We start from the raw sequence: 27,850 nt of genomic DNA, 5'->3' as shown, positions 1-27,850 counted from the left end.
ATGAATTAACACATGTGGAATTATATACATAACAAAAAAGTGTGAAACAACTGAAAATATGTCATATTGTAGGTTCTTCAAAGTAGTCACCTTTTGCTTTGATTACTGCTTTGCACACTCTTGGCTTTCTCTTGATGAGCTTCAAGAGGTAGTCACCTGAAATGGTCTTCAACAGTCTTGAAGGAGTTCCCCGAGAGATGCTTAGCACTTGTTGGCCCTTTTGTCTTCTGTCTGCGGTCCAGCTCACCCCTAAACCATCTGGATTGGGTTCAGGTCCGGTGACTGTGGAGGCAGGTCATCTGGTGCAGCACCCCATCACTCTCCTTCTTGCTCAAATAGCCCTTGATGCCTTCAGTGTGACTCTACAATTTTCATAGTCATGAAAATAAAGAAAACTCTTTGAATGAGAAGGTGTGTCCAAACTTTTGGTCTGTACTGTATGTTAATTAATTGCTTAGCTGGCTGCAGTCTCATACCGGATTTTGTAGTGTTATGTGAATTATCAAAGTGATCAAAGTGATTTTCTCAGGGAAAATGACCGAATCCCCTTGCTGAGACAACTCGTCGTTGCCGAGTCATATTAAAGATTCATTCAAAATGAACGAATCGTTCAAGAACGACTCATCATCACTAATGAGGAAACAATCTTCAGATGCTGAGCACCTGTCCAATCACCTGTGTGTGTATCCTGCAGCAGCTCTGTGTTGTGAGGAGGAGCTGCTCGGTTTTTCAGCAGTTTGTTTCGTCTTTGTGATGCTCATAGACGTTTGAGTTAAAGCCCACCCCTCACACAAACTAAACAAAGGAGTCAAGACCACCGAAGGTAGACCAATATATCCCACCGGAGCACATCTCCTCAAAAACATGGTACGTAAACAAAAATTTTAATACTTTTTTTATCGAGAAGAGACGCTATTTAGCGACTTAAGTAAACAAATGGCGAATACTGTGCATTGAGTTTTATATTTAAGCTCTGTCTGTGTAGTGTACTTTGACCTACACATTATTTGCGAATTTAATTAGGGGCCTCGTTTATGACTATTAGTTCGTTTTTACTACGAACAATATCATTATAAATTACATCATGTGACATTTTCTTCTAGTAAAAAGTTGTCCGATGGCGATTTGATCCGCGATTTACGTGACACCGGAACACGTGCTCTTTTTCTTTTTTTTCTTTTTAAAAACGTCATCGGTTTTATTTGTCCTGATTTCTGTGTTTAGATAGCGTTACCTTCTCGAGATTGTCCGTCTACATTTTATAAAGCATATAACGGCGAGGTTGACCTGCCAGGAAAGTGAAACCAAACATGATAATATTTTATAGTTATTCTTTGCTCGGTTTAGAGCTCCGCGATTCAGAAAGGCTGCAACGAATGGTAAATGTGGGGTTCTACGAAAAACGTATGTTTTTTATACATTACAAATAGCCTGACCGGCTCTTGAGAGTCATTTAAGAATCACTTTGCTTTTGATTAAAGAACCGACACATAAGATCCATTCGTTCGAGAATCTGACAACAGTATTCATGTTGTAAGATGATTCGCTAAAAAGAACCGAATGTTTCGTCGGTTTTACGTTGTTTTCCAGTAGAGGTGATCTTTATCGGCGGATAACCGTTCTGAAGTAAACCTAAATAAAAGAGCCGAGAAGTTCATACTACAGGAAGTGACATCATCTTTGTTAGGATAACAACAGCACCAAACACTGTATAAAAAGGGAACAGCACAAGCATCAGTAAGCATTAACAATGGATTTAATTGCCTTGTACAAATACCCACACTAGAGGTCTTGGCCACTTGAGAGCGCGTGTGTCTGACAGGAAGTAAGTGCGCAAGACTGTCCTCCCAGGTCTTAAAAACTGAAGCACGTGACCTTAACACACACTTAATCCACACTATCTCAAATACGCCATGGAGTGCTATTCAAGGCTAAAGGTATCCCATTTTTCATCATGCTCTGGAAATAAATCGCAAGACTTTTTGCCAAGATCGCGACAGGTCACTGTAACCTTTCCAATGTAAGTTAAATATTAATAATAATGATATATTGCACATAATTTGGTAGTAAAACAAAGTGCTAAACGTTTTATTGATGCAAAGGTGAGTATATTTATTATATACGTCATTTGCGACTGCTTGTTATTGTTTAATTGAAAGCACCAGAAATGTTATTGTCATCTGTTATAGGGACTACTGAACAGACATTTAGAAGTTTAAGTATTGAAAATACAAATGAATGTCTGTAAACACGTACTGTATTTACAACACTAGAAGTGTGTCCCATCAGGTAATTAAAAGTTGTTCTCACACACTTGTGGTCTTCATCCTCAATTGAACACTTGGGTCAAATACAGGAAATACATAAGTGGGCAAGTGCAAAGACCGCAAGTGTGTGTATTTGGATAAGGCAAATATATTATGTTGGGTATCCTAGATGTTTTCTTGTAATTATGTAGATAGTAAATTATATTATTAATGAAGAGAATGTGACACACATATTAAGATATTTATTTTTCTATAAGCTAAAATACTGTGCTCATTTTAGAGTAACAAACAAATCTCCAAAAAAGTAAAAGTTATGTTGTACATTTGCTGTGCATCTGACATGCATAACAGAAATTTATCATTAACATTATCATTTACTGCATTGTAGTAAATCATTTACTGCACTGAACACTTTCTCCTTCAGTAATCACTTACTCCGGATAATTATTTGACATTGGTTTATAAAACACAAGCTCCATGTTTCTAGTTTTAAGGCCCTTAACATGTTAAGAGTGGTGCAACCGAAAAGTAATTGAGATGGGTTGTTGGTTTAAATGGGTGTGCATCTCCTGCAGACAGAAGAAGGCATCATGCTGGATGAGGTCATTCTGAACACACAGCCGTCCACAGACACAGAGGAGACCGTGCCATGTTTCCAGACTCTGGGCCCCACCGTCACCTTCCATAATCTCCGCTACAGCATCAAGGAACGATTAGGAATGTTTAGTAGGCAGTGGGTTGAAAAGGACATCCTCAAAGATGTCAGGTAATGCTTTGAACTGTTCAGCTACTCAAACATTTGGACACACTTAATCCTATAAGGATCCAAGCATAAACCTATGGGAAAAACATGAATCCAGTCAAACATTTGACCGGTAGTGTAGTTTTAGATTGTTCTAATGCAATCTAAGCTAATTAATTATATTAGCTAGCCTAGATCTGACATGTCCCAGCCTGTCCATCTGTATTTTGATGTGTGCAGTAATAAGGACCCTAGTCACAGGGAAAAAGGGGGATCTCAGTTTATCTTAAATGCACGATACATCTGCATTATATCAGCCGCCCTGCTCTCCGTAGTGAAAAACTCCTATTACTGAACAGTTTTAATTCAGGGTTAAGTTTTCTTGCACAGTTAATACAAGCAGTGTATAAAGAAGAATCAGTGATACACAGTTGTGCAAAGAGCTGCTCGCAGTTCAGTTAACTTCTTGTCTAGTTTAAAGCAATCCAGGAAGTGATGTCATCTTTTAAATCTGTTGCAGTGGCATCATGAACCCAGGAATGAATGCGATTATGGGCCCTACTGGAAGTGGGAAGACATCGTAAGTGTGTTTTCATTTATTTCTGTTGATTTGTTTTAATGGTATTTGGGCACCAAAATATCTAAACCTCATTGCATTAGATAAAATGTCATCAACTGAAAAAAAAAATAATTTTAAAGAATATCAGGTCCCAATCTTTAAATGCTTTGTACTTACAATAATGAATTGTTAGGTGCAATTCATGCTCATTTTTAACACTTGCTGCCATTAATTTAATTTAATCATTAATTTAGGTTTAAGGTTGGCAGTGAAACTACAGAAATAAATTACAGAAATTAATATATGTATTTTCAAATAGAAGTACAAAGTTAAAACGTACATACACAATAAGTGCAGTGTGTATCAAATTCTTAATCTAAATGCAAGTACAAATAAGTTAAGGACACTTAATATCCACCTTTTTTTTCCGTAAAAGCGGGAGCAGACATTTGTAACTTTAATGCGTTTTGCTTCCATTCTCATCTGATTCCAGCTATTTTTTCTTTTTTTGTGGCATGATATTTCATACTGGTATGTTCCGTATTTTATTATATCATCTTAATTATGAACATGCTAGTTTGAATTGGAAACTGTTTTACGGTTTACTGCATTTTTCTTTTTCTTTTTTATTATTCTCATTATTTTCCTGCAGCAGCTAATTAACTGGAAGTCTCACACATTGACCAAAAACGGCTTACTTCTGCATTTAAACAAACTCACCCATCATTTATCCACCATAAGGTGTATAAAGTGGGTCTGAACAACATCATGAGTACACGTTTCAAGCTTTTATTTATTTTTATTGATTTTCAGTAGCCCCACAATGTCAGTTCACCTGGGCGCATGGTTAGATCTACATCTAGGGGGATGAGATGGGTAAGTTTAGGGGTGGCGATGGATGGGATCAGGGGGTGGAGATGCATAGGTTTAAGGTGAGTTTAACGGTGTAGATGGGTGGGTTTAGGGTAGGGTTAAGGGTGGAGATGGATGTGTTTTCAGATCAGGGGTTGACATGGGTGGGCTCAGGGGTGGAGATGGGTGAGTTTAGGGTTCAGGGCGTGGAGACGGGTAGGTTTAGGGCAGGGGTAGGCAAGTTCAGTCCTAGAAAGCCGCAGTCCTGCACAGTTCAGCTCCAACCCTGAAAAAACCCTCACCTGCCTGTAGCCTTAGTAATCCTGACGACATTGAGCATGTTCAGGTGTTTGATTAGGGTTGAAACTCTGCAGGTCTGCGGCTCTCTAGGACCTTGCCTACCCCTGGTTTAGGGTGAGTTTAACGTGTAGATGGATAGGTTTAGGGTTCTGGGGGTGGACATGGGTGGAGATGGGTGGGTTTAGGGTGGATTAAGGGGTGGAGTTGGGTGAGTTTAGGGTGGACATGGGTGGGTTTATGGGTGGACATGGTTGAGTTTACATGGGTGGGTTTAGGGTTGGGTTTATGGGTGGAGATGGGTGGGTTTATGGGTGGACATGGTTGAGTTTACATGGGTGGGTTTAGGGTTGGGTTTATGGGTGGAGATGGGTGGGTTTACGGTACAGGGGCTGGACATGGGTGGATTTATGGGTGGGTTTAGGGTTCAGGGTGTGGACATGGGTGGGCTTAGGGTGGGTTTATGGTTTAGGGGCTGGACATGGGTGGAGATGGGTGGGCTTATGATGTGTTTATGTGTGTTTTTAGGGGTGGAGATGGGTTGGTTTATGGGTGGAGATGGGTGAGTTTAGGGTTCAGGGTGTGGGGATGTGTGTTTTGGGATCGGGGTGGAGATGGGTAGGTTCAGGGTTCAGGGGGTGGAGACGTGTAAGTTTAGGGTGAGTTTAACGTGTAGATGGGTGGGTTTAGGGTTCAGGGGGTGGACATGGGTCGGCTTAGGGTGGGTTTATGGGTGGAGATGGGTGGTTTTAAGGTAAAGATGGGTTGGTTTAGAGGTGGATATTTATGTTTAGCGGTGGGTTGGGGAGGAGAGGAGTGAATTTAGGTGTGGAGATGGATGGGTTTAACAGTGAGTTTAGGTCGGAGATGGGTGGGGTTTAATGGTGGAGATGGGTGGGTTTAGGTATGGAGATGGATTGTTTAGCGGTTGGGATGGGTGGGTGTAGGGGTGAAGATGGTTTAACGGTGGAGATGGGTGGGTGTAGCTTTGTAGATGGGTTAGCGGTGGAGATGGGTGGGTTTAGGGATGGAGATGGGTGGAGATGGAATCGGTGGGTTTAGGGTTGGAGATGGTTTAACGGTGGAGATGGATGTTTGGGTGGGTTTAGGGGTGGAGATGGGTTTATTTAGGGTGGGTTTAGCGTTGGGTTTAGGGTGGGCTTGGGGTAGAGATATGGGTATCTTTAGGTATATGTAAGGTGGAAGGAGTGTTCTGCAGTGAAGACAGATTTTTGCATCTCCAGATTTTTGATACTTTATCTATATCAATGTAATTAATGCACTTTCAGTCATCAATTAATTGGATAGTTCAGGCACTGTTTGACTATAGTGGAAATCAATGTGGCCCAAAGTTGTTTGGTAACCAGCTTTCTGCAAAATATCTTCTATTGTATTTCGCAGAAGTAATTCTTGTTTTGAATGATATAAAGTTGAATAAATCATTATATATATATGTGTGTGTAGATTTTGCATTAACAATATATGGTATATTAATTACAGTGTGTCTGTCTTCAGGCTTCTGGATGTCATTGCAGGACGGAAAGATCCTAAGGGCTTAAAGTCAGGCCAGGTGCTAGTTGACAACACCATTGTGACCTCTGACCTCAGACTCTCCTCTGCTTATGTAGTTCAGGTGGGGAACAACACTTTTTTTTTTTTTTTTTTTTAGATCTTTCAAAAGACATGTTACAAAAAAGAAATCTGATATAGACTACTGTACAAAGGTTTGGTAATATTTAATGTATTTAAAACTGTCTGATGCTCACCAAGGCTGCATTTATTCAAACAAAAATACAGCAAAAACAATATTATTGTGAAAATGTTTTTTAATTGAATATATTTTAAAATGTTATTGATTCCTGTGATTAATTTTCTTCAGTGCCACATGATCCTTCAGAAATCATTCTAATGTCCTGATTTGCTGCTCAAGAAACATTTCTGATTATTATCAGTGTTGAAACCAGTTTATTTTTTGTCGATAATTTCATGAATAGAAAGTTTAGCATTTATTTGAAATAATCTTTTGTAACAATTATGAATTGTATTTTTAATGTCACTTTTGATCAATTTAATACATCCTTGCTGAGTACAGTTAGTATAAATAATTTATTTCAAACAAAAAACAATCTTACTGACCCAAAATGTTTTGATGGTAGTATGTATTATTTTATCTTGCATAGTAGTGATTTTAAGAATTGCTAGATCATTGAAAATATGACTAAATCATGCATTATATGCTTTCTTTCACCTTCCAGAATGACATTCTGATGGGAACTCTGACTGTAAGAGAGAACTTGGCCTTCTCTGCCAATCTTCGATTGTCACGCAAAGAGTATTCCTCAGCTGACAAACAGATGAGGGTCGACTCCGTCATCCAGGAGCTTGGCCTGAAAGATTGCGCAGATACTAAGGTACTGCACTGAAGAGGAATGTTGATAATGATTGTTGTGTTGGTATGAACAAAACTTCCCCACAGTGTGTGTGAGGAAGAAGGGTTGGGTGCTATGTCAGTGTATATACAATGTGACAGCAGGAATGTGTCATTTCACACTGACAGAACTTGTTCTCTCTCAGATTGGGACGATGTTTTTGCGTGGTGTTTCTGGTGGAGAGAAGAAGAGGTGCAGCATTGGGATGGAGCTCATCACGTCCCCCTCGCTCCTGTTCCTGGATGAGCCCACCACAGGCCTGGACGCCAACACTGCCAACTCCATCATGGAACTGCTGCAGAAGTACCACACATTCTCTTATCAGACATATCTACTTCCTGTAAACATTGTGTGCCATTTCAAAAAAAAAAAACCTTTCTCCTTAATCTCAACCCTGTAAATTCATGACATGTGAGAAGTCTTTTGAAATGGATCAGTTTATTGATCCTAGTTTTGACAGTCTCACATTTGATACAGTAGGCTTTTATGGCTCATGTAGTATGAGAATATGGAGGCCATTTTCAAGGAGAAATGGTTTGTGCTGTTGCTTTATTTATTTGGCCCAAACGTGAAATTCAGAAAGCCTGTAATGTAAATCAATAAGATCTTTATAACAGTCTAGCAGTCTCCTTGCATTTGTCATTATATATTTCATAATAATGTCTTAGTAAGATGAGATTTTAATGCTTAGTTTTATGATCAAAACATATAATGCAACACAATACAATGATTATTATGAGATGCACAAATAAGTTTCTCAAAAGCCTGATGTATCATATTTGATTTAACATGTAAACCGAGACGTGAACGATGCATTTTCAGAATTATACTAAAAGGCCTTTTACTCAGTGTAATTCATTGATGCATCAAATTCATACGCTTATAGAGTTAATATGCTGAGATAACTGAAGCCATTTGTAGAATACGTTTTCTCAAAAGTGTAAAGTGTACTGTGGTTCATTCTTTTAAATCGCTGTATAAAGTGCTTTAAAATATAAAGTACAAGCTTCATTGAATGCTTCCAGTGCATTCTTCCCATTGACTTTCATTGAGTTTATTATTGTACAGGTATAACTGTGCTTCAGACTGGGAGATGAGTCACAGTAATGATGTGGTAAATGGCTCCCCGTTAAAACTGTATTTAATACTGTAGTTTTCAGAATAAGCCACATTCCACTTCAAATATAAAGCAGTCACATACAACCTGTTTTTGTCTATTTTAATCATGACAAATGCATTGATTGAGATTGATTATTTGTTATTTTGTTACTCAGGCTCTCCAAAAAGGGTAAGACGGTCATCTTCTCCATTCACCAGCCACGCTACTCCATCTTCAGCCAGTTTGACCACCTCACACTCCTACATAAAGGAGAAATCACCTACGCAGGGGCCGCCAACAAAGCCATTACCTACTTTGAGGACTTGGGTACTGACAGACATCGTTCAAATGAAGATCAGCAGTGATCTGCTAAATCAATGCATGTGTACTGTGATTCTCAGACTTGTGTCGATGTGTCGTAGGTTACAAGTGCGAGCCATTCAACAACCCGGCAGACTTCTTCCTGGACGTCACAAATGGAACCATCCTTCCTCAAATACACAACAATAAATCAGGTGCTGAATGTTTTATTTGAATTAAATTACTACCTTTTATTCCAGCAATGACACATTAAATGATCCGAAGTGACTGTAAAGAAATGACAAAAGATTTCTCTTCCAAATAAATTCTTTGGAATTTTCTATTTACCAAAGAAGAAGAAAAAAAAATGGTTCCACAAAATTAAGCAGCACAGCTGTTTCCAACATTGATGATAATCAGAAATGTTTCTTGAGCTGTAAATCGGCAGATTAGAATGATTCCTGAAGGATCATGTGACACTGAAGTCAAATATGCAGCTTTGGTGAGACTTTTCAAAAAAATATTTTTTTTTTTATTATGCTACATAGAGAAAATTTTGAATAAAAGACAAAATTTCCCAATAATCAGTGGTGGAGACAGACTGTGTCTCAACACTGACCAGTCCACATCCAGGACTGGAATAAACAATACATCATTGAGTCATACTGTTGGTACTTCACATAGACATGTCTTGCGGTTATTTATTTATTTATTTTGTTAACTAGTTTTTTTGACTACTCTTGTTAACTACCTGTGTTTTGTGTTTGTAGAGAAATGTATCAACAGCGACGAGGTGGTGGAGAATGATAACCCTCTGGCGGTAATTTACAGAAGGTCCCCTAATTTCTTCAGTGTAAAAGACAGACTCACTCATATTTCAGAGGCACTTGACCCTGAGGTTACTAAAGGTGACCGGGTTGGGTACGCCACACCTTTCTATTACCAGGTATGTAGAAGCAATGGTTTAGCTGAACTAATGTTGACTCGTTAGGTAACCAGGAATAACATCAGTATATGGTGATAAGTGTGTGTCCATGTTGCAGCTCATGTTGGTGAGCGGCCGCACCGTCAGAAACATCTTGAGGAATCCTCAGACGTCTTACGCCCAGCTGTTCCTCAACATTTTCTTTGGTATTTTAGTGGGTCTTATCTACTACCAGATCCCACACACTTTACCAGAGGCTCTTCAGAACAGGTGAGTACGTGCTACCAGATCTACAGCTTACATATTTCATATACATATTATATATGTATATGTGTGTGTGTGTACATATGTATACAGTATATGTAAATGTTTACACGTGTAATTTTCATATCTTTTAATATATCTTTCAATACATCAGGCTTTAATGGCTCATATAGTACGATATAGGAGTTTATACTCCAGGTGGAGGCTCAAACTAAACAAAACTTATAAATATGCTATTTAATATTGTTGCTAATATTTATTTGGCCCAAAAGTAGCTGAAATTCTGATAGTTTTGGGAATCAGTGGGATTTAATATTATTATTATTATTATTATTTTTTTTTTTATTTATTATTATTATTATATCGTACTACGTGCATTAAATAAATATCAGTTCTGTGGTTTTATGATCAAACCCTATAGTTTTTATTTTGGAAGCAAAACGTCACAATTTTAAAAAAAGGTGCTTGTTGACATGACATTTTCACCAGGGGCCTGTACCATGATGGTAGCTGAACAAATTCAGAGTTACAGGATTAGTTTTGAGTTGACAAATCCAAACCTCTCCAATCTGGCTTTGTTGGTACCATGACGCTGTTCATCAACTTTCTTTGTCAACTCAGGCTTTGATCCTGAGTTTGTGGAGCGTGCACATTAATGTGTGACATCACTGGCGAACAGCCAATCACGAGCCTTGCAACACAAAGCAAGTTTGATTTACTTCTCGCGAGAGACCCAGCGAGATTCAAAACTAAAGGTTTTGCTTAAGGTTAAGAAATTGAAGAATAACAAATTTTAATGTCTTATGAAAAATGGAGGACAAATAAAATGAATAATCTTGCTCTATCAGTGCAGTGACATGTGAAACTTGTTAACTTAGTTTATACATTTGAAAATATATAGTGATCGACTCGAACATGTAAGGTCAGATTTTTTTTGTATTAGTGACCTTTTATTTGGAGCAAGATAAACTGGAGTGACTTTGTGTCAGACATGTGTCACTCTTCTCACATCTGATTGGTCCAACTTCAGTTTGAGATCTCTAACTCAGAACATAATCTGCCCCGGAGCATTTTAGCCGTAGAGTGTAAATTACTATGAATGCATGCCACTAAAAGCCAAGCGACTTACATGGTACATAGAACCCAGGATTGGTGCAAACTAACCTGAAATGTACCTGGCTAGTCAGCTAATCCAGATTCATGGTACAGGCCCCAGATGTTGGTAACAACCCTACATACAAAGAAAACAAAACAAATACATTCAGAAATTAAGTCATGTTTAATAAAATGGAATGACAGAGGGGAAAAGTGTTGAACACACTGAAATTTTAGTAAATTGTACAAAAGTCTTTTGTTAGTTATGACAGCATCAAGATGCATCCTTTTCAGAGAAACTAGTCGCATGCATTGCTCAGATGTGATTTTAACCCATTCTTCAAATCTTGAAGGTTCTGTGCCTCTTCTATTAACTCTGATCTGTAGTTCTTACTTTCTATTGGACTCAAGTCAGATGATTGGCTGGCCATTCTAGCAGCTTTACTTTCTTTCTCTGAAACCAGCTGAGGGTTTCCTTGGCTGTGTCCACCCTTGTTTTATCTGATAGATGGTAGCAAAATTTAATCAAAAATGTCTCTGTATGTTTTTTTTTTTTCATTCATCCTTCCTTCAACTATACTGAACAAAATTATAAATGCAACACTTTTTTTGTGCTCCCATTTTTCATGAGCTGAACTCAAATATCTAGGACACTTTCTATGTACACAAGGCCTGTATCTCTTAATAATGTTCACAAATTTGTGCACATTTTAGAGTGGTCTTTTATTGTGGCCAGCCTAAGGCACACCTGTGCAATAATCATGCCATCTAAACAGCATCTTGATATGCCACACCTGTGAGGTGGATGGATTAACTCGGCAAAGGAGAAGTGCTCACGAACACAGATTTAGATTTGTGAACAATGTGTGAGAGAAACAGGCATAGAAAAATCTTATATCTTTGAGTTCAGCTCATGAAAAATGGGGCAAAAACAAGAGTGTTGCATTTATTATTTTGTTCAGTCTATATGAATTTTGTCAGAGCTGCACCATGATGATTTTGGGATGATGTGCAGTGCCATTTGACCTCCAAACATGGTGTGTATTATGGCATCCAAAGAGTTCAATTTTGATCTCATCCGACCAGACTATATTCTCCCAGTATTTCACAGGCTTGTCTAAATGTTGTCCAGCAATCTTTAAACAAGCTTCAACAAGCTTTTCTTCAGCAGTAGAGCTTTGCATGGAGAGTGTGCATACAGGGCACAGCGGTCGAGTGCATTACTTATTGTTTTCTTTAAAACAATTGTACCTGCTAATTCCAGATCTTTCTGACACTCTCCACAAGTAGTCCTTGGCTCTTAGACAACTCTTCTGATCATTGTTTTCACTCCTCTGTCAGAAATCTTGTGAGGAGCACCTGGTCGTGGCTGGTTTATGGTGAAACTATGTTCTTTCCAAATCCGGATTGTGTTTCTTGTGTGACATGTTAGTAATAAGAAACCTTTTTGTAGGCCATCAATTTCCACTGACCAGGGGCAGGATTGCTGATAGATTTCAGCTGGTGTCTTGGCTTTCCATGCCTCTTTTACCTCCCTTTCGTCATGTGTTCAATACATTTTCTCTGAGTCATTCGACTTTATTACACAGAACTTAATTTCTGAACTCATTTATTTTTTTATTTCTATGTATGGATTACGTTGGTTGTTACTGACATCTGGTGATTTCGTGTCAACAGCACCTTCAGAAATATATTAACTGAGAAATTATGTGTGCATATAAACAATGCATTTACTGTCTCTTCAGAACGGGAGCTTTCTTTTTCCTAGTCATTAACATGGTGTTTGGCAATCTGTCTGCGGTGGAGCTCTTCATCAGCGAGAGAGTGCTCTTCATGTGAGTCCGCCTCTAAACATGAGCTTTCCGGCCTGCTATCTTTATTAGATGAAGACCCCCATCACATGTTCCTCTCACCTGCAGCCACGAGAACTCCAGTGGTTTCTACCGCACCTCTGTCTACTTCCTGTCCAAAGTGTTTGCTGACCTCATACCGAACCGCATCCTCCCCGTCTTCATCTTTTCTGCCATCCCATACTTCATGATGGGTGAGTAGTGTTACTATCTTCTAAAATGCCTTCTTTCAGGAATCCTCATACGTATCCTTGTCCACAAACACAATCCTGTAGTGCACTGAAAAGATGTGTGAAAGCATCCAAGATGGTGCATGATATGGGTGTTGTCATTATAGTGGCAGTTACTCACTCTCATCTTCATCTCTATTTGTGACTCAGGCCTGAAGCCTGACGTGGAGACGTTCTTCCTGTACTGTGTGACCCTGAGTATGATCAGTCTGTCAGCGGTGAGCTTGGCCTTCCTGGTCAGTGCCAGCGTGGGCTCCTTCGCCATGGCCAACATCCTCATCGCACTGCCTTACGTCGTAATGATGGTGAGTTTAGCCGAACAGAAGATTTACAGGCATCTAGATTATTTTGCCTTGTTCCAAAAAACAAACACTTGTTGCATTCTCAAATTGGTTTGAAAATATACCAAAATTATAGTTCTTACCAAAATTCTTATTCAAAATATGCCTAAACTACAATGGCATTTTAGTGCCACATCAAATGTTGATTGACATTTAGAGTTTTAATATTTTGAGAATTTTATTTATATTCTATTTTATATATTATAGCTATAGAATGTACTTTCAAAATATAAATGTTTAATCTAATTATTACAAATTAATTCTAGTAATTTTATTTTAGAAATACTTCAACTTAATTCCCATAATTTGGACTTTATTGATGACTTTTTTTTTTTTTTTGCATATTTTTTTCCCCTCAAAAAATTATGATTATTATGTTATGGTGCGTTTACACTTGTCATGTTTGGTTCAACCGAAACGAACCCTGGTGCGATTGCTCTGTTAGTGCGGTTCGTTTGAGTAAGTGTGAACGCTGCTATCCGAACTCTGGTGTGCACCAAACAAGTGGACTGAGACCGCTAAAAAGATAACTCAGGTGTAGTTCAGATTACATATAAACTCAGCACAAATACTTCTTCTAAATGAACCAAAAACAGGAAGTAATGACAATGCGACGCTATGCTACATGATTTGACGACACAGTGTAATCAAAAAAAAAAAAAAAAATGAGCAGAGAGCAAACATAGAGCAATGATGAGGTTAAGTGCCTTTTTTGAGCTCCTTGAGAGTATGCAGGTGGTGAAAATAAAATTATATTTACATGCAAGAATGAGCGCGCTTAGTCCAGCAGAGACTGCATTTGTTGACTGCACCTTTGAACAATCAGGTTGTGTACACATCACTTTGCCTTTGGGTTCATTGTCTTTCGGTATCAAAAATGCCAATGTGAACACTATAAGCGGACCAGGACCAAATGTATCATTTTCTTTTGGTCCATACCAAACAAATCAAACTACAAGTGTGAACACACCCTTAGGTTTTTATTTTATTTTATGTGGCACTAAACTGCCATTTTACTAAACAAACCAAACTAATGTGCAAAGCATTATGTCAGGTTGAGATAGTAAAAATAATTGCTTTAAATGCACCAACACAACATTAGGAAGTAAACTACAGTTAATGGGATGAAGATGTACTTTTGGAATTCGGCCTGATCTATTCGCACATGTCTTTCTGTCCCGTGTCTCTTCAGGTGTTCGGGGGTTTCCTAGTGAACCTGAATTCGATGCTGAGCTGGATGTCCTGGCTGAAGTGGGCCAGTATATTCAGATATGGCTACAATGTAAGAACATAGAACATTTTATGACTCGGTATATATTTGCGTTTCAGCAGTAATCAAATCAAACTGCCTCCCTTCAGGCACTTGCCATCATCGAGCTAAAAGATCAAGTCTTTACCAGTAACTACACCAGGTAAGACTCAAGCTCTGTGGTGCCACCTACTGTAAAGACTGAATTATTACCAGAGTTTAGTCTCTAGGAGGTGATGTGGGTAATGTGAGGTGTCTTCTCTTATTGACAGCATGACAGGTGACATGTATCTGGATCATCAAGAGATCGATTACAGCACTTGGGGCTTCTGGCAGAACCAGGTAGCACTGACAGGCATTATGTGCGTGTGTCTGATTCTTTCGTATGTGCAGCTGCGTCGGATCAATCGCTGGAAGTGAAGGGATGACACTGGTTGTGTCACTCGTTTGTTGTTTTAACTTTGAACCCTGTGCATCATTAAGTAACCCAAGCACAGAGAAATGTGTCAGTCAGAGAATCCACAAAAAAAAAAAAAAAAGCCAAATTGTGTTTAGTGTTGTTTATTGCCAAAGAACAACTACAGTACACTTGACTGATGTGATTGCAGGAGCAACAACTCTCGAAGAATGATGAAGAGTTAACAGGAATCACGATGAAATGGCACTAGCAACAGATCTTTTCTCACACATTGTGACATACTGGGCAAAAAAGGGTTTTATATGTCGATTGTGATGGAGGTTGCATTCCAGCAGATCAGCCTTTTGATTTGCGAAACATGACAAATTCAGGCAACCAACTGAAATCTCCATAGGTGGATGTTTCACTCTCACAAAACTCCTGGGCTCGTGTTCACAAAACATTTTATCTTACCACTAAGAGTTCTCCTAAATAGCCGTGAAGTTTTTAGCTTAGTTTTCTCTTAAAACCTATTCACAAAGCTGTGATGAACTTTCAGTAAGGAATACAGAATAGGCTTAAAAATAAAGTTGTCACGTTAAAATAAAGATTTTAAAATGTAGAATAAGTGTCATTAAACAAATATATGTTGCGTGTATTGACAGCTGCTTGCATGTATGCTTTTTAATTAGCGGGTATGCATATAAACACCCTTCATAATCATGGCTGAGAATACATGCAAACGTAAAAAAAAAAAATTCTGGAAACAGACATTTTAGGGAGAGTGTAGCCTTAAGACTCCTCTTCACCTTTGTGAAATACTCAGAGCAAAAATGTAAGAGTCCTAAATGTAGGATTGGCACACCTATTATTTTTATGATTTTGTCATGAGCAACTTTTAGCCTTAAGATTTTTTGTAAATAACGGCCTGATCTGAAGGATTCCTATCGAAAACTACTGAATTATAAATCTCACAGAACAGTAAATGTGACTGCACCTTAAGAAAGAGGCAGATTAAGCAAACTAAATGGTCCGGTTCACGTCATCAAAAGACATTGGCGTAATTTACAGTTTCAGACAATTTACAAACAATAATACAACAAATCAAATGGTATTTTAACTTCCAGAGCTGGTCTGAAAAACTTCTGAAACCATGGAGAATGGGGTTGAAATTGGTTTTATTTTCACTTTAAAAAAAACAAACCATATGAAGCACAAGGATAAAACACATGTATGTAGCGGTGACCGATCAATCGGTGATGGGCAGCAGTTAATGGGATCAGATGAAGAATGCCACAATCACTTCCCCTTCAGATCATTAATAAACAGTGACAGTTAGAGATAATCGACTTCCATTAAAAACAAAGATTTCGATGACTGGCCTTGCAGGTGCAGTTAAAGAGGGAGGCAGGGATACCAGAGCATCCAAAAGCATTTCATCTTCATTCTCAGGGGTCTCAGACCACCTCTTCTGATAAAGACACATATCTCCATATAAACTCACGCTGTGTGCATATTTAAAGAAATCAACATTGTACAACTAAAAGAATATTATTCTAAAAGATAAGTCCCCAAAATAGCGCAAAAAAAAAAAACTTTCAGTGCAAGTATTTCCCATACATCTACACCTGCAGTTCATAACTCCCTCCGAACCCCTGCCCCCTCAAACTATAGTAAAAGCTTACTTCCCCTGAAACAAGGCTGTTAAATTAGCAGTGACCAATTTCAAATGTCACTTTTTAAAGAAAACCCAAATATTGATTTTAAAACCGAAAAGCAGCTCTACAGCAGTTCTCCTTTAGTTTCCTAAGATTGTTGAGGACCGCTCTGCTCATCCTTTAGCTCCAGACGTGACGCCTGCAGTGATCCAAGGCCTACGTCACAAACACAGAAGCTACTTCAAGTCACAGCCAGTTTTGATGTGCAGTACAACATTATAAACCCAAAGAGTTATCTTCTGTAACTCTAGACAGACGACACTTACATTACAGCGAGAAGCGGTCTCCACGTTCTTACACCAGTATGCTGGTCCCCAGCTGCACTGCTCCAATCCCAGCAGCCTCTGCACTGCCTCAGGACACGCTCCCAGCTTCTGTACACACAAATAAATCCCCAACAAACTTGGTCAGGGATCATCATTTGATCACATGATTTGAGCTGGAGAGTGTAGGGTAAATCTTACCATGCAGACAAAGTCAGGATCCAGCGTCTGGAGCAGCAGCTGCACCAGAAGAGGCTCGTACTGCTCAATGAGCTGGTTACACTGCAGGCAGGAGAACACACACACACCACATCATTTCCTACAGCACTCAAAGAGTTATCTAACACTGATTGATGAAGGGCTGCACGATGTGGGAGGAAAAAGTTAATATTTTCTGCAATGTAAGTGTATAAATAGGGCTGTACAATTTTTGTAAACATTTAAAGGGATAGTTCACTCAAATGAAAGTTGTCATTAAATTACCCTCATGTTGTTCCAAATTTGTAAGACCTTCGTTCATCTTTGGAACACAAATTAAGACTTTTGATGAAACCTTACAAGCTTTCTGACCCTCCATAGACAGCCGAAATAATTCAACAGAAATTATGAAGCTATGAGAACACTTTGTTCAAATTGACTTTGTTCTACAATTCTCTGGGTCACCATAGACGCTTTTAATGAGTCCCACGACACACGCGTGTGCATTCCTCTGCTCGTAAACAAGGAGCAGTGCATTCTACGTCAGCAGCACACACACACAGACCCAGAAGAGAAGAATGGTTGAATAAAGTCATGATTTTGGTTTTCTTTGCACAAGTATTCTCGTGCCTTCATAAAATTAGAGTTGAACCACTGATATCACATGGACCATTTTGACGACATCCTTACTACCTTTCTGGGCCTTGAACGTGTCAGTTACATTGCTGTCTGGGAGGATCAGAGCTCTCAGATTTTTATCAAAAATCTTCATGTGTGCTCTGAAGATGCAGGACTAACAGGTTTGGATCGAGGGGAGGGAGGGTAATTAAATGACAATTTTCGTTTTTGGGTGAATTATCCCTTTAACCAAACAGTTTGCCTCATTACAAGTTTGGTTGACCTGTTTTGTTCCTAAATGTGAATTAAAAATGACCCAAATTTGTTAGCAAATAAATCTCACACTGCATGTTGCTGGACAACAGCACAGTGGAATGTTTGCTGACAATTTAAATGAAATGAACACTTGTATTTGTTCTGTTGTTGGATGTATTAAAAACATGAAGTAATGATGTAAGATGGGTGTTCTTTACTGCAAGCGTGACTTTACCTCATCTCTGACAGCGTCAGGCAAGAAGTTGCAGACCTTCAGCACAGCCACCTCGATCTCTGCCTGAGTGGCGTTCTGCTCCAGGATCCCGTCCACATAACGCACTGCCATCTTACACACGTCACAGAAGCCTCCCGCTTCAAACCGCTGCTTGTCCATTACAGCTGCAAGAATAGAGCATTACAAATGCAGCTCACATCTAGAAAAAGAGGAACATTATAAAGAAAACAAAAGGTGTTTTCAGCACTTACGGACATGGCTGACCCCATTGCAGAGAGAGAGGAAAGTGCAAATGGTTTTGGGATCGGCCTCCTGCACAAGCAGTTCAATGATGGCCTGGCCGTAGGTCTCAACCAGGTCCTTGCACTGAGCTGTGAGTGTGGAGGGTAAAATATCACAGACTTTCTCCACAGCCTGCACAATCTCTTCCTGAAAAAAAAACAGAGTAAGCACACCTTTAATAGAGGACATATAGGCGCAAAATCATAAAGCAAGTTCTCCAGAAAATCTGAGCGCGAAAAAACAAACAATATAGCTATAGCTAATTAAACCTTGCTGTCAGTGTTAATATTTAAAAACAGTTGAGTATTTTAATTCAAGTATTTCATAATGTGAAGCCATTTCTGCACTGACACAATGCTTATTTTATCTAATAATGAATTTTATAGTTCAAGTGAATCGCATGCTATGGTTTGCTGACTGGAAACAGGATGCATGCATTATCCTTTTTTATATTTATCTACTTTCTCTTCTCTGAATGGAGAAGGCCTTATTCCATCAGTCCCAGCTGCTGCTATGTTTGTCTCACTGGCTTCAATCATTCAGTCCTTACATCTAATTGCACTGGTACTTGTGACAAAGGGCTACTACAATAAATGGCTACTACTACTAATAGTTAATGAAATTTAATTAACTCCACATTTCAATTCATTTATTTTTGATCGTTCGTCTGACATGTGGCTTCTTACCTCAGATGTGTGATCTTGAACCAAGCCCTCAATTTCCTTCATTACAAACTCACAGATGGCACACTGAGGAGAGTCACGTACTCGCACCAGAGTCTGTCAAAACAGTAACACATGCATCAAGGAAACCTCTCCCAATTTCCCAACCAAAGCTTCATTTAAAAGGCCATTTAACAGCGGACCACATTTGAGTCACTAAATTACTTTAGACCTCTGCATTGGCAAAGTAAAAGTTTCCATTTCTTTATTCATTTCTTTATTTTCTCTTAAAAAAAAAAAAAAAAAAAAAAAAAAAGTGTTAAACTACCAAATCCACAGATTTAAAAGCTATGCTTCCGTACCACAGCAGGCTTGCTTTTGACAGGTGTTTCAAGTTTGGTTGCAGGGAACATCTTGACAGCAGGGATTGATTTGGCGGGCATCAGCTTCTCCATGCGCACAGATTTAATCTGAGTGGGGCAGAATCCAGCACCAGAGCAGATGTCCTTGGCTTGCTGCAGAGGGATTGTAAGACATGGCACCAGTTAGACCAGATAAAAAGCAAGATGAGCGGAATATTAGCCATGCACTAACAGCGCACCATCTTCCTGGATGACATCATGCAGCATAGCTCTGACTAACCAATTACCCATGATGCTGCTTCAATTCATGCCCACAGCTTCCAACATCACCCTGCCAAACATGCATGCAAGCACAAGAGGTGCAAAAAGCTAGTGGTTCAGTTAAGACCAATTCATCCAGTGTAACACTATATAAACCACATGTTCAAATCAAAATGTGTTGAACAAGAGCTCTCAAGATGGAAGACAAAGATTAATCCTTATTTGCAATTGGAACAATCAGTTCCTTAAAGATTTGTTTAGCACTTGGACACAAACCTAAAATACTTTTGACAGATTTGGTCACTTCAGATGAACAGACTCAAGCAATTGGTCTGCAATACAAACGCTCCAGTCACAAAATACTTTAGGTCACTGGCCACTGAAAGGAATTCAGGAAACAGTCTGCATGTAATTCTATCTGCCTGGGGAAGAATGTTGTCAGAACCAAAATAGAATGGACATTTGGTAAATTCTAGAAAGCTGGTTACACGGCATTCGCAACAAGTTTGTAGCTAAGTAAACAAAAACAGGTAACCGAGTAGCCATATCAGCTTATACCCATTGATGAAGCTCCAGGTTTTAATAGTATTATAAATCAACTTTTCACACTAAAAAAAAATTAAATAAAAACTATTTTAGTATGGTGTGCTACTTAGCATCCATTTCCAAGTCTGCTGCAATGTCTTTGTGTGTTCTTGGATGCTGAATGAGCCGAGTGAACTTACTCTCAGCTAGGGCTGGGCGATATATCGAATATTAGCGATAGTATCGGAATAATTTTGACGACGATGTAAAATTTGAATATATCGGGAATATCGAATATTTCAAATTCAAGCATACTTTCCCAAAAGAACGTGCCGCATGTCCAAAAAAGTAACCTGTAACTGCTGACTGCTCTACGCCCCTCTACTACGAGAGCTTTAATGATAGCGGTTGCCAGATAACAAGAGTTTAAACCTCCAAATCAGTGCTCCACTGTTACAAGGATACATTTTCTGCCCGGTGTTTGCTTATTTTAAGCAATCTGGCAACCATGTGCACATGTTCACTCCTCATTGCGGAAGAGCCGCCGCCGATAATCTGAAAACACGAACAAGCTGGAATTGAGCGATCTAATGAAAGCGTCGTTCAGCCGGTCTGTGTTCTGCGTGAGATCTCAACTGTATTGTTTGTATTTGTGATCGCAAAATAAATGCACTCACTCGACCGCTGATGATTGAATAGAGAAACATAGGCTATGGCCATTTGGAATTACTATTGGGGAATTTCACTGATACGTTTACCAGTTTCCATAATATAGACAGAGAAAATGCAAAAGTCTTTGGTAATCATTTATATATATAAGAAATAGCTATGTGCTTCAGCAACTAGCTCCCCATCTAAGAGGGTTTTTAATGTCAGTAGGAACATAGTTTCATGCCACAGAGCTTCTCTTAAAACCGCAGACAGTTGACAGACTTGTGTTCTTAGCTTAAAAACTTGTTAAAAAAAAATAAAATAAAATACTTATCCCAGTTGCATGGTTTAAATTGTGAATTGCATGCACTAAAAAGTTGACAATGCGCTTTCTGTACTTAATTTGCACTGCTTCAGTTACATATAGGCCTACATGTATTCATTTAATAAAAAGCAGTAAGTGATCTCTTGGTCTAGATTTTTTTAACTGCTTAAATAAGCTGTTTAAATCTAAAAAAAAAAAAAAGTTGTTTGTTTTATCGGGAAAAAGAAAATCATGTTTTTTTTTATTATTTAAATGCAAATGGAAACATAGAGATATATAATCAAATATCGTAAAAATTGACAATATCGAGATTTTTTTTTTTTATATATATCGCCCAGCCCAGCCCAGCCCAGCCATTTTTACCAGCAAGGAAGTTTCTGGTTAAAACAAAGAGTTTGGGGTTTATTTGTCAGCAAGTTTAACCCTGCTTTCTGAAATACTTGTGTTGAATGAAACCAGTAACCAAAGTAGAATCAGTACCATATTTTTCGGACTGTAAGTCACACCGGAGTATAAGTCCGGAACAGTGTAGACAGGAGCACTGAGCAGCACGGAGCGCCCTCTCACGGCTGGAGACGGTAATGTTTTCACTTGGTTCACATCAAATTAATTTTGATAAATAAGTCGCACCTGACTATAAGTAGCAGGACCAGCCAAACTATGAAAAAAAAAAAAAAAAAAAGTGCGACTTATAGTCCGGAAAATACGGTACATAGTTTCAACCCTACTATGCATTTTTATTGATGGAGGTCATGATAATAGATGATTGGTCTGGTACTAAATCTACACAAAACATGGAATCCTCAGGGTTAGGGTTATTTTAAGATTGTGTGAGTGACTAGTCTAACAACAGCACAGATTAGCAACGGTCGGGGTTAGATGGGAAAACAGCACAGATGAATTAGCCACATGACAGACAGATTAAAAGGCACAAGCTAGGATAAGACAAGCAGCTCAGAAAAACCTACCTTCTCCTGAAGACCAGAGCAAACAAAACCACAAGAGGAGGGAGTGAAGAGAAAGGAGAAATGAAGGTGGGTATTAAAAAAATAAAGACACGTGATTAGAGTTGTGGATTAAGCTGACAGGCAGAGTGTTTTAACAGGGAAATTAAACGCAGTTTTGTTCACTTGACTGACAAAATCTGCAACAAGATCCCCATATTAAAGGGGTGACATTTTAAAAATAACTGTTTGCCTTCTTTGCATGTCACTTTTTTCAAACGGCAGAACCAAAGGATGGAGCGATATATAGTTTAAAATCACTTTTTACACTAGGAAGGAGGTTTTGAGATCTGGAAATCAAACATGATACAGTACATTCAAACTTGATTCTTCATATGACCCCTTTAAAACTCACTGTGGTGTGCCACCAGAAGAGGAACTTAAACACCCATTTTGGTAATAGAGGATGGAAGAAAATGAAACCGCTGAAATGCAGACAAAGACAAACAAAAATAGGGATGCAAAAATCACTTACCATGGACATAAACTGTTCGAAGACCTGTGGCCCATACTGGCTGATGTACTCCTTGCACTGTTGAAGAAATGAGAGATAAGACCTCCAAAGGTGTCCCATAAGTGCAATGCATAAAAGCATGGCATCTTTACTTCGAGCACCCAACTCTAAACTCCTGCTCTCACCATATCAGACATGCCAGGTCCCAGCAGATCACACTGGCTCTCCACCTGCGCGAGGAGTGTGTTGACAAATGAGGAATTGGCTTTGGCTTCCTCCTGAGTGTCAGAGATGAACGTAACACAGTCCTGGCACACATCTCCACCAGTCTGCAGTCACAAGAGAACAAAAATCAGTTCATAAACATACAAGATGAGATTAAGCATATTTTAATCAGACCCGCCCCCATTAAAACATTCAGGTATGACAGCTTCACCTGTTTGGGGGTCTCCTTGGTGTTGTCTTGGGGATAGAGCAGCTGAGGGATGTTGAGCAGGAAGGGGCTGACACGCTGGTTCAGGTCCACCTTAGGGATCTCATTGGATACGAGCTCAGCCAGAGCTGCCTGCTGGGACACACACAGGCCCATAGCACTGCAGACCACACCGGGGTCATCCTGAGGGATGATGGGAACACAGAAGCATTGTAAAGCATGATATAAACCGATAGGATCCACAGCTGAATACATTTCCCCTTGCTTCAGTTCTTTAAGGAAGACTGTGGCTGATGCGGTGAATTACAGATGAGGCTCTGTGTGGGAAGGAAGTGCCCATTACACAAAGGATGCTTTGTGGGTGACTAACCATCTTAGCGGCACTAGACCAGTCTAATCAGACCAAAGCAAGCAGTAATACACATTAAAGAGCTTAGTTTCAGATTATACCCACCAAGACAATTTCATGACTTTGATGGTAAAAGTTGTGATTTGATCAATTTTTCCTCCAGCATGTTTGAATGTCACTGATGTGTGGCTTTTTAAAAAAGCACAAATTGCTTAAAATCCACTATTTGGTGGGAAGTTACGTATATACATTCTCCGGTTTCACAGTTATGTCACTATTTTTTTAATTATCAGCATCAACCAATATATTCATAAGTACATATTTATGACTCTGGTGTTAACAGGCATTGAGAAAAATACTGTCAGTGCTCAATACGCCAAGATTGTAAAAAAAAAAAAAAAAAAAAAAAAATCTATACACACACAGTTATTTAATAATAGTTTTGGATTGGAAACATGCAGATGGTTCCTCAAGTTTCAAACGGCATATCTGCCTTTCCGTTCCAACAGAGCTTGTGTTTGGTACATGGTGGGTGTTCAACAGTTTTCAAATCACAAACTACCACCAACTAAAAGGAGAATAATGATACTGAATTAGTCAAAAGGGAAGGAAGTGTCCGGCTCACCAGCTCTCCTTCGAGGATGCCCATGAGAATGGGCAAGTAGTTGTCAACGATCTCCTTACACTGGTCAGCCAGGCCCTCGTCAGGGATCAGCTGACAGGCCTTCTCCATGTAGTCCAGGAGTTCGCTCTAGATTGACATAAGAATTAGGACTTTGGCCTCCCATAAAAAGTACTCAAAACCCCAGTGCTATCACGTCAGCATACCTGTGTGGCATTGTCCTTCAAAAGCTGCTCCACCACCACCAACACCTCTTTGCACAGATCACATGGCACAGATTTCTGCAACAACAACAAGGTTTTATAAACTATGAGCTTGTGAATTCTGCACTGGCATACAAAAGCTCTTCTGAGAATCCGGTCAGCGCACCATCTGAGGCTTGTTCCACACGTTCTGTTGGCAGTGTTGGACGGCATCACAAAGGGACGCGGTCTTCACGTTCTGGCACCAGTAGGGTGGACCGCGGGCACACTGCTCCGTACCCAACAGGGGACTCGCAACGGCTAGCAGGAAACAAGAGAAAATAGATTAGATGTGTATAAAACAGACACACTGGTCAAACAGATGAGACGGCCCAATCAAGTCAGCATTTACACAGCAGTGCCTCATTTCTTATCTGATCAGGTAACATCGTATGGTTTACTGAATTCAATTTGTATTGTATCCACAGAATCAGGAATCACCATCTCTTCAACAATCAGAGTCTTTAATATTTCTACAACCAAGTGACCAATAACGTTTTCGTTTCTGCAATTCGTGCCCAAAACCGACACTGTAGAAAATGCAGAATAAAAGACTGCGCAGGCTCCCCATTGAATTCTGATCAAAAGTTATATAGATTTGAGAAGCAAATCATAATAGCTGCCAAAACACGAAAACAAAATACCGCAAGCTTTCAACACAGAACCGCTATTGGGACCATTAAGCTGCTTTGCTCTATCGACTGAAAATGGATATTAAAACTACCAGTGAAATGAACAGGCTTCACAGTCTGTGCCTGCAGATGTCTTGAGCTTGCATGGAGCTGCTAAGAGACTGCCATTTTCACAAACACACTCTTAGAAATGAACGTGCTGCAAAAGGTTCTTCGCAGCGATGGCTTAGAAGAACCATTCAGTCAAAGGTTCTTTTTAAAGATCCACCTCCTCCTTACCTTTTTAGGATCTGAAGAAATTTTCGTCAACCTTTTGTGAAATAGAACGTTCTTCAGCTGTTAAAGGTTCTTCATGGAACCATTTAGACAAAACGGTTATATGGCATTGTGAAGCACCTTTATTTTTAAGAGTGCAGGCTAACAGTTATAATCAGAAAAAATGTTTTAAAGAATCATTCCTCCTGCTGAAAAAAAAAAGGCAAGGCATAGCAAAATGTGTAGGCAATATCATCTGACTTAAGACACAACCAATGTCAAAAACAAGCTAAAGAGGTCTTATGATCCAGTGTCAGTTTCCACCAGCTCAGCATCCGCAAAAAAAAAAAAAAAACCTGTGCCATGACTAAATGTTAAAACCATCCCAGGACGACTAAACTCTTGACACAATCAGACAACACACAAAGTACTCTACTACCAATAAAAACACAACCTTAAACCAGCAGACTTTCACTTCTGTTCGGTCACTACATATCAAGTATCAAAACCAAAGCAGAAACCACCTAAATAAAAGCATAAAGTCAGAAACCGTGCAGACATTAAAGATTATGGCAAAACTCTGCCATAAACCATGGGTCATTTACTTTGCATGATCACTGTGTTAGTTAGGAGACCGTTTTGATCCTTCAAACAATAAAACACTTACATTTTACCAGCACTTGTGCTAAATACAAGAGCAGAACAAGATCAATCAATAACAACTGATGCTAGACAGAAAACAGGCCAATTAATTTGTTAATGGGAAGTTACAAAAGCATGTAAAGAAATTACAGTAACTGCTTTAAACAACATTTTTCTAATTCTCTTATATTTGTGCGCATGAACTCATTAAGGGAGAATGGGTTTAATTCCACCGGTTCAGAGGATTCCACTGGATTTAAGCTAATTGCAAAACTATTCAGTAAACCAAAACCCAATGTTTCATTACAAATTCTTGTCAATGTGATCAGACTATCCAAAATGAGGAAACGATTCAAGCGATACGAAAAGACACTCACATGCTCAAAATAACTAGCACTAAACTTGCTGAGTCATACACATGGTCTAATTGGCCAATAGACCAAACTATGACAGTTTCCAGCTTCCTCTTTTGAAAATATGGTTGAGAGGTATGAGTGTGTTTATTAATAAACCATTCTCCACAAGCCAGAGACCGCGAGAATGACCTCATATATAGACGGAAGTATAAAGGCCTCCTCTATGTCTTCAGGAGCAAAAAAAAATAAAAAACCTGCAAAATTAATAATCCTTTGCGCAAAAAAAAAAAAAACAATACGACCTGAAATTGTGATAGTAATGGCAAATCCTAAAGAGAAACTACAAATGTAGCAACTGATCTGATTCCTGGACGTATGAATAGGTGTTATTTTGAAGCACTAAGCAACCTAGTAACAAATTACGCATACAATTGATCAGACAAAAGACAATTACAAGAGAGAAAAAGCCTCTGGTATCGGTCACTGCCTCAACATTCAGACAACTCTATCAGAGAAAGAGATAAAGCTGATGAAATCATCTACATCGATCAAGCACGAGACGAAGCTTACATGAAAACTGATGCGTCATGACGCGGAAACGATTCGCATTAAATACCAATTAAATTTAAGAAATACATTACCAACTACAACAGATTACCAATTAACCCAACTTTTTCATACAAATTATAACTATCTTAACTAAAATATACTTCCGTCAAGTCAGACCAATCAAAAACATATAAGCAACAAACAAATGCATGTGTACGAAACCACATATACCAGCTAAAAACAACTTAAATAATTTTAAAGAAACTGTTACAAAAGAAGGGGGGAAATGACTTATGGACGCAGTTAAAAAAAAAAAAAAAAAAAGAAAAAAAAATCAAAAACCAGTTAACGTTAGCCAGTTAGCACAACACGCGACGGATTGCCTAATAAACAAAAAGAAAAACAATATTACTACAATCAATATACAAGATTAATCTGTTCAAGAAAACAAGAATACATTATATGTTAAGGTTTGGATTTAAAGATAACGCTTTCATTTAAGCAGGCCCAACTGTCAATAACCTACATGACATGTTTACCAAACACTCCCTCCGCCATTAACTGCAGCTGTGACACACTTCTCACAACGAAACACTAGAAATCATGCGAAGCTCAAGAATATTACCCGTGGAGATAAACAGTAGTGTGAGAAGCATCGTGACTCGGGCAAAAGCTTCTCTCGAACCGCAGTGTCGTGTTGTGAATCTGGAATGTGTCGGGTGGTGAAGGTGTTTGTGCTGCAGTGACTCGCCCGCTCCGCGTGACCAGGCTTTATGCTGATGATCTCACTGTCAGCTGACCGCTGCGCATGCGCGTGCGCGCGACCGAGGCGTCTCTCTGTGTGTCGCAATCAGTGCTCTTATCGTCTGAACTGCATTTTTTGTTGTATTTTGCAGTTTTACGTAGTATTGATGTGATTTATGTCTTGTGATTTATGTCTACCTAAAACCCTAACTATAATAGCTATAGAGTTTGGAGTCAGAATTATATTTATACATACAAAATATAATAGTAATTTAAAAAAATGTGTTCCCTGTTTCAAAAACCTACATTATAATAAT

At 39.0% G+C, this 27,850-nt stretch overlaps 2 protein-coding genes across 3 annotated transcripts; one reads left to right on the top strand and one right to left on the bottom strand.

Moving 5' to 3' along the window:
• The first annotated feature begins 643 nt into the window (after positions 1-643).
• On the top strand, positions 644-18,142 carry abcg2c (ATP-binding cassette, sub-family G (WHITE), member 2c). Of its 2 annotated transcripts, none has more exons than XM_052572913.1 (16): positions 644-867; positions 2,843-3,033; positions 3,530-3,589; positions 6,233-6,350; positions 6,973-7,128; positions 7,292-7,449; positions 8,421-8,572; positions 8,668-8,760; positions 9,316-9,491; positions 9,589-9,740; positions 12,575-12,664; positions 12,749-12,873; positions 13,060-13,214; positions 14,443-14,532; positions 14,610-14,662; positions 14,772-18,142. In XM_052572913.1, the coding sequence occupies exons 1-16, from the start codon at positions 865-867 to the stop codon at positions 14,917-14,919; spliced, it is 1,920 nt and encodes a 639-aa protein (XP_052428873.1). In that variant the 5' UTR covers positions 644-864; the 3' UTR covers positions 14,920-18,142. The 2 variants fall into 2 exon arrangements, with proteins under 2 accessions (XP_052428873.1, XP_052428874.1); XM_052572914.1 differs by lacking the exon at positions 644-867 and adding an exon at positions 1,884-2,020.
• Positions 16,058-27,582, bottom strand: psap (prosaposin). Its single transcript, XM_052572915.1, has 14 exons — positions 27,415-27,582; positions 24,483-24,616; positions 24,320-24,394; positions 24,117-24,242; positions 23,146-23,325; positions 22,895-23,038; positions 22,731-22,787; positions 19,490-19,642; positions 19,152-19,244; positions 18,435-18,612; positions 18,184-18,347; positions 17,079-17,159; positions 16,881-16,988; positions 16,058-16,770 (listed from the first exon to the last, which is right to left on the bottom strand). The coding sequence occupies exons 1-14, from the start codon at positions 27,443-27,445 to the stop codon at positions 16,735-16,737; spliced, it is 1,560 nt and encodes a 519-aa protein (XP_052428875.1). The 5' UTR covers positions 27,446-27,582; the 3' UTR covers positions 16,058-16,734.
• Between the last annotated feature and the right edge of the window lie 268 nt (positions 27,583-27,850).

The sequence above is a fragment of the Carassius gibelio genome, chromosome B13 (assembly GCF_023724105.1).
Source record: "Carassius gibelio isolate Cgi1373 ecotype wild population from Czech Republic chromosome B13, carGib1.2-hapl.c, whole genome shotgun sequence".
NCBI lineage: Eukaryota > Metazoa > Chordata > Actinopteri > Cypriniformes > Cyprinidae > Carassius > Carassius gibelio.
Note: the sequence above shows the minus strand (reverse complement) of the source record. Positions and strands in the feature narration are given on the sequence as shown.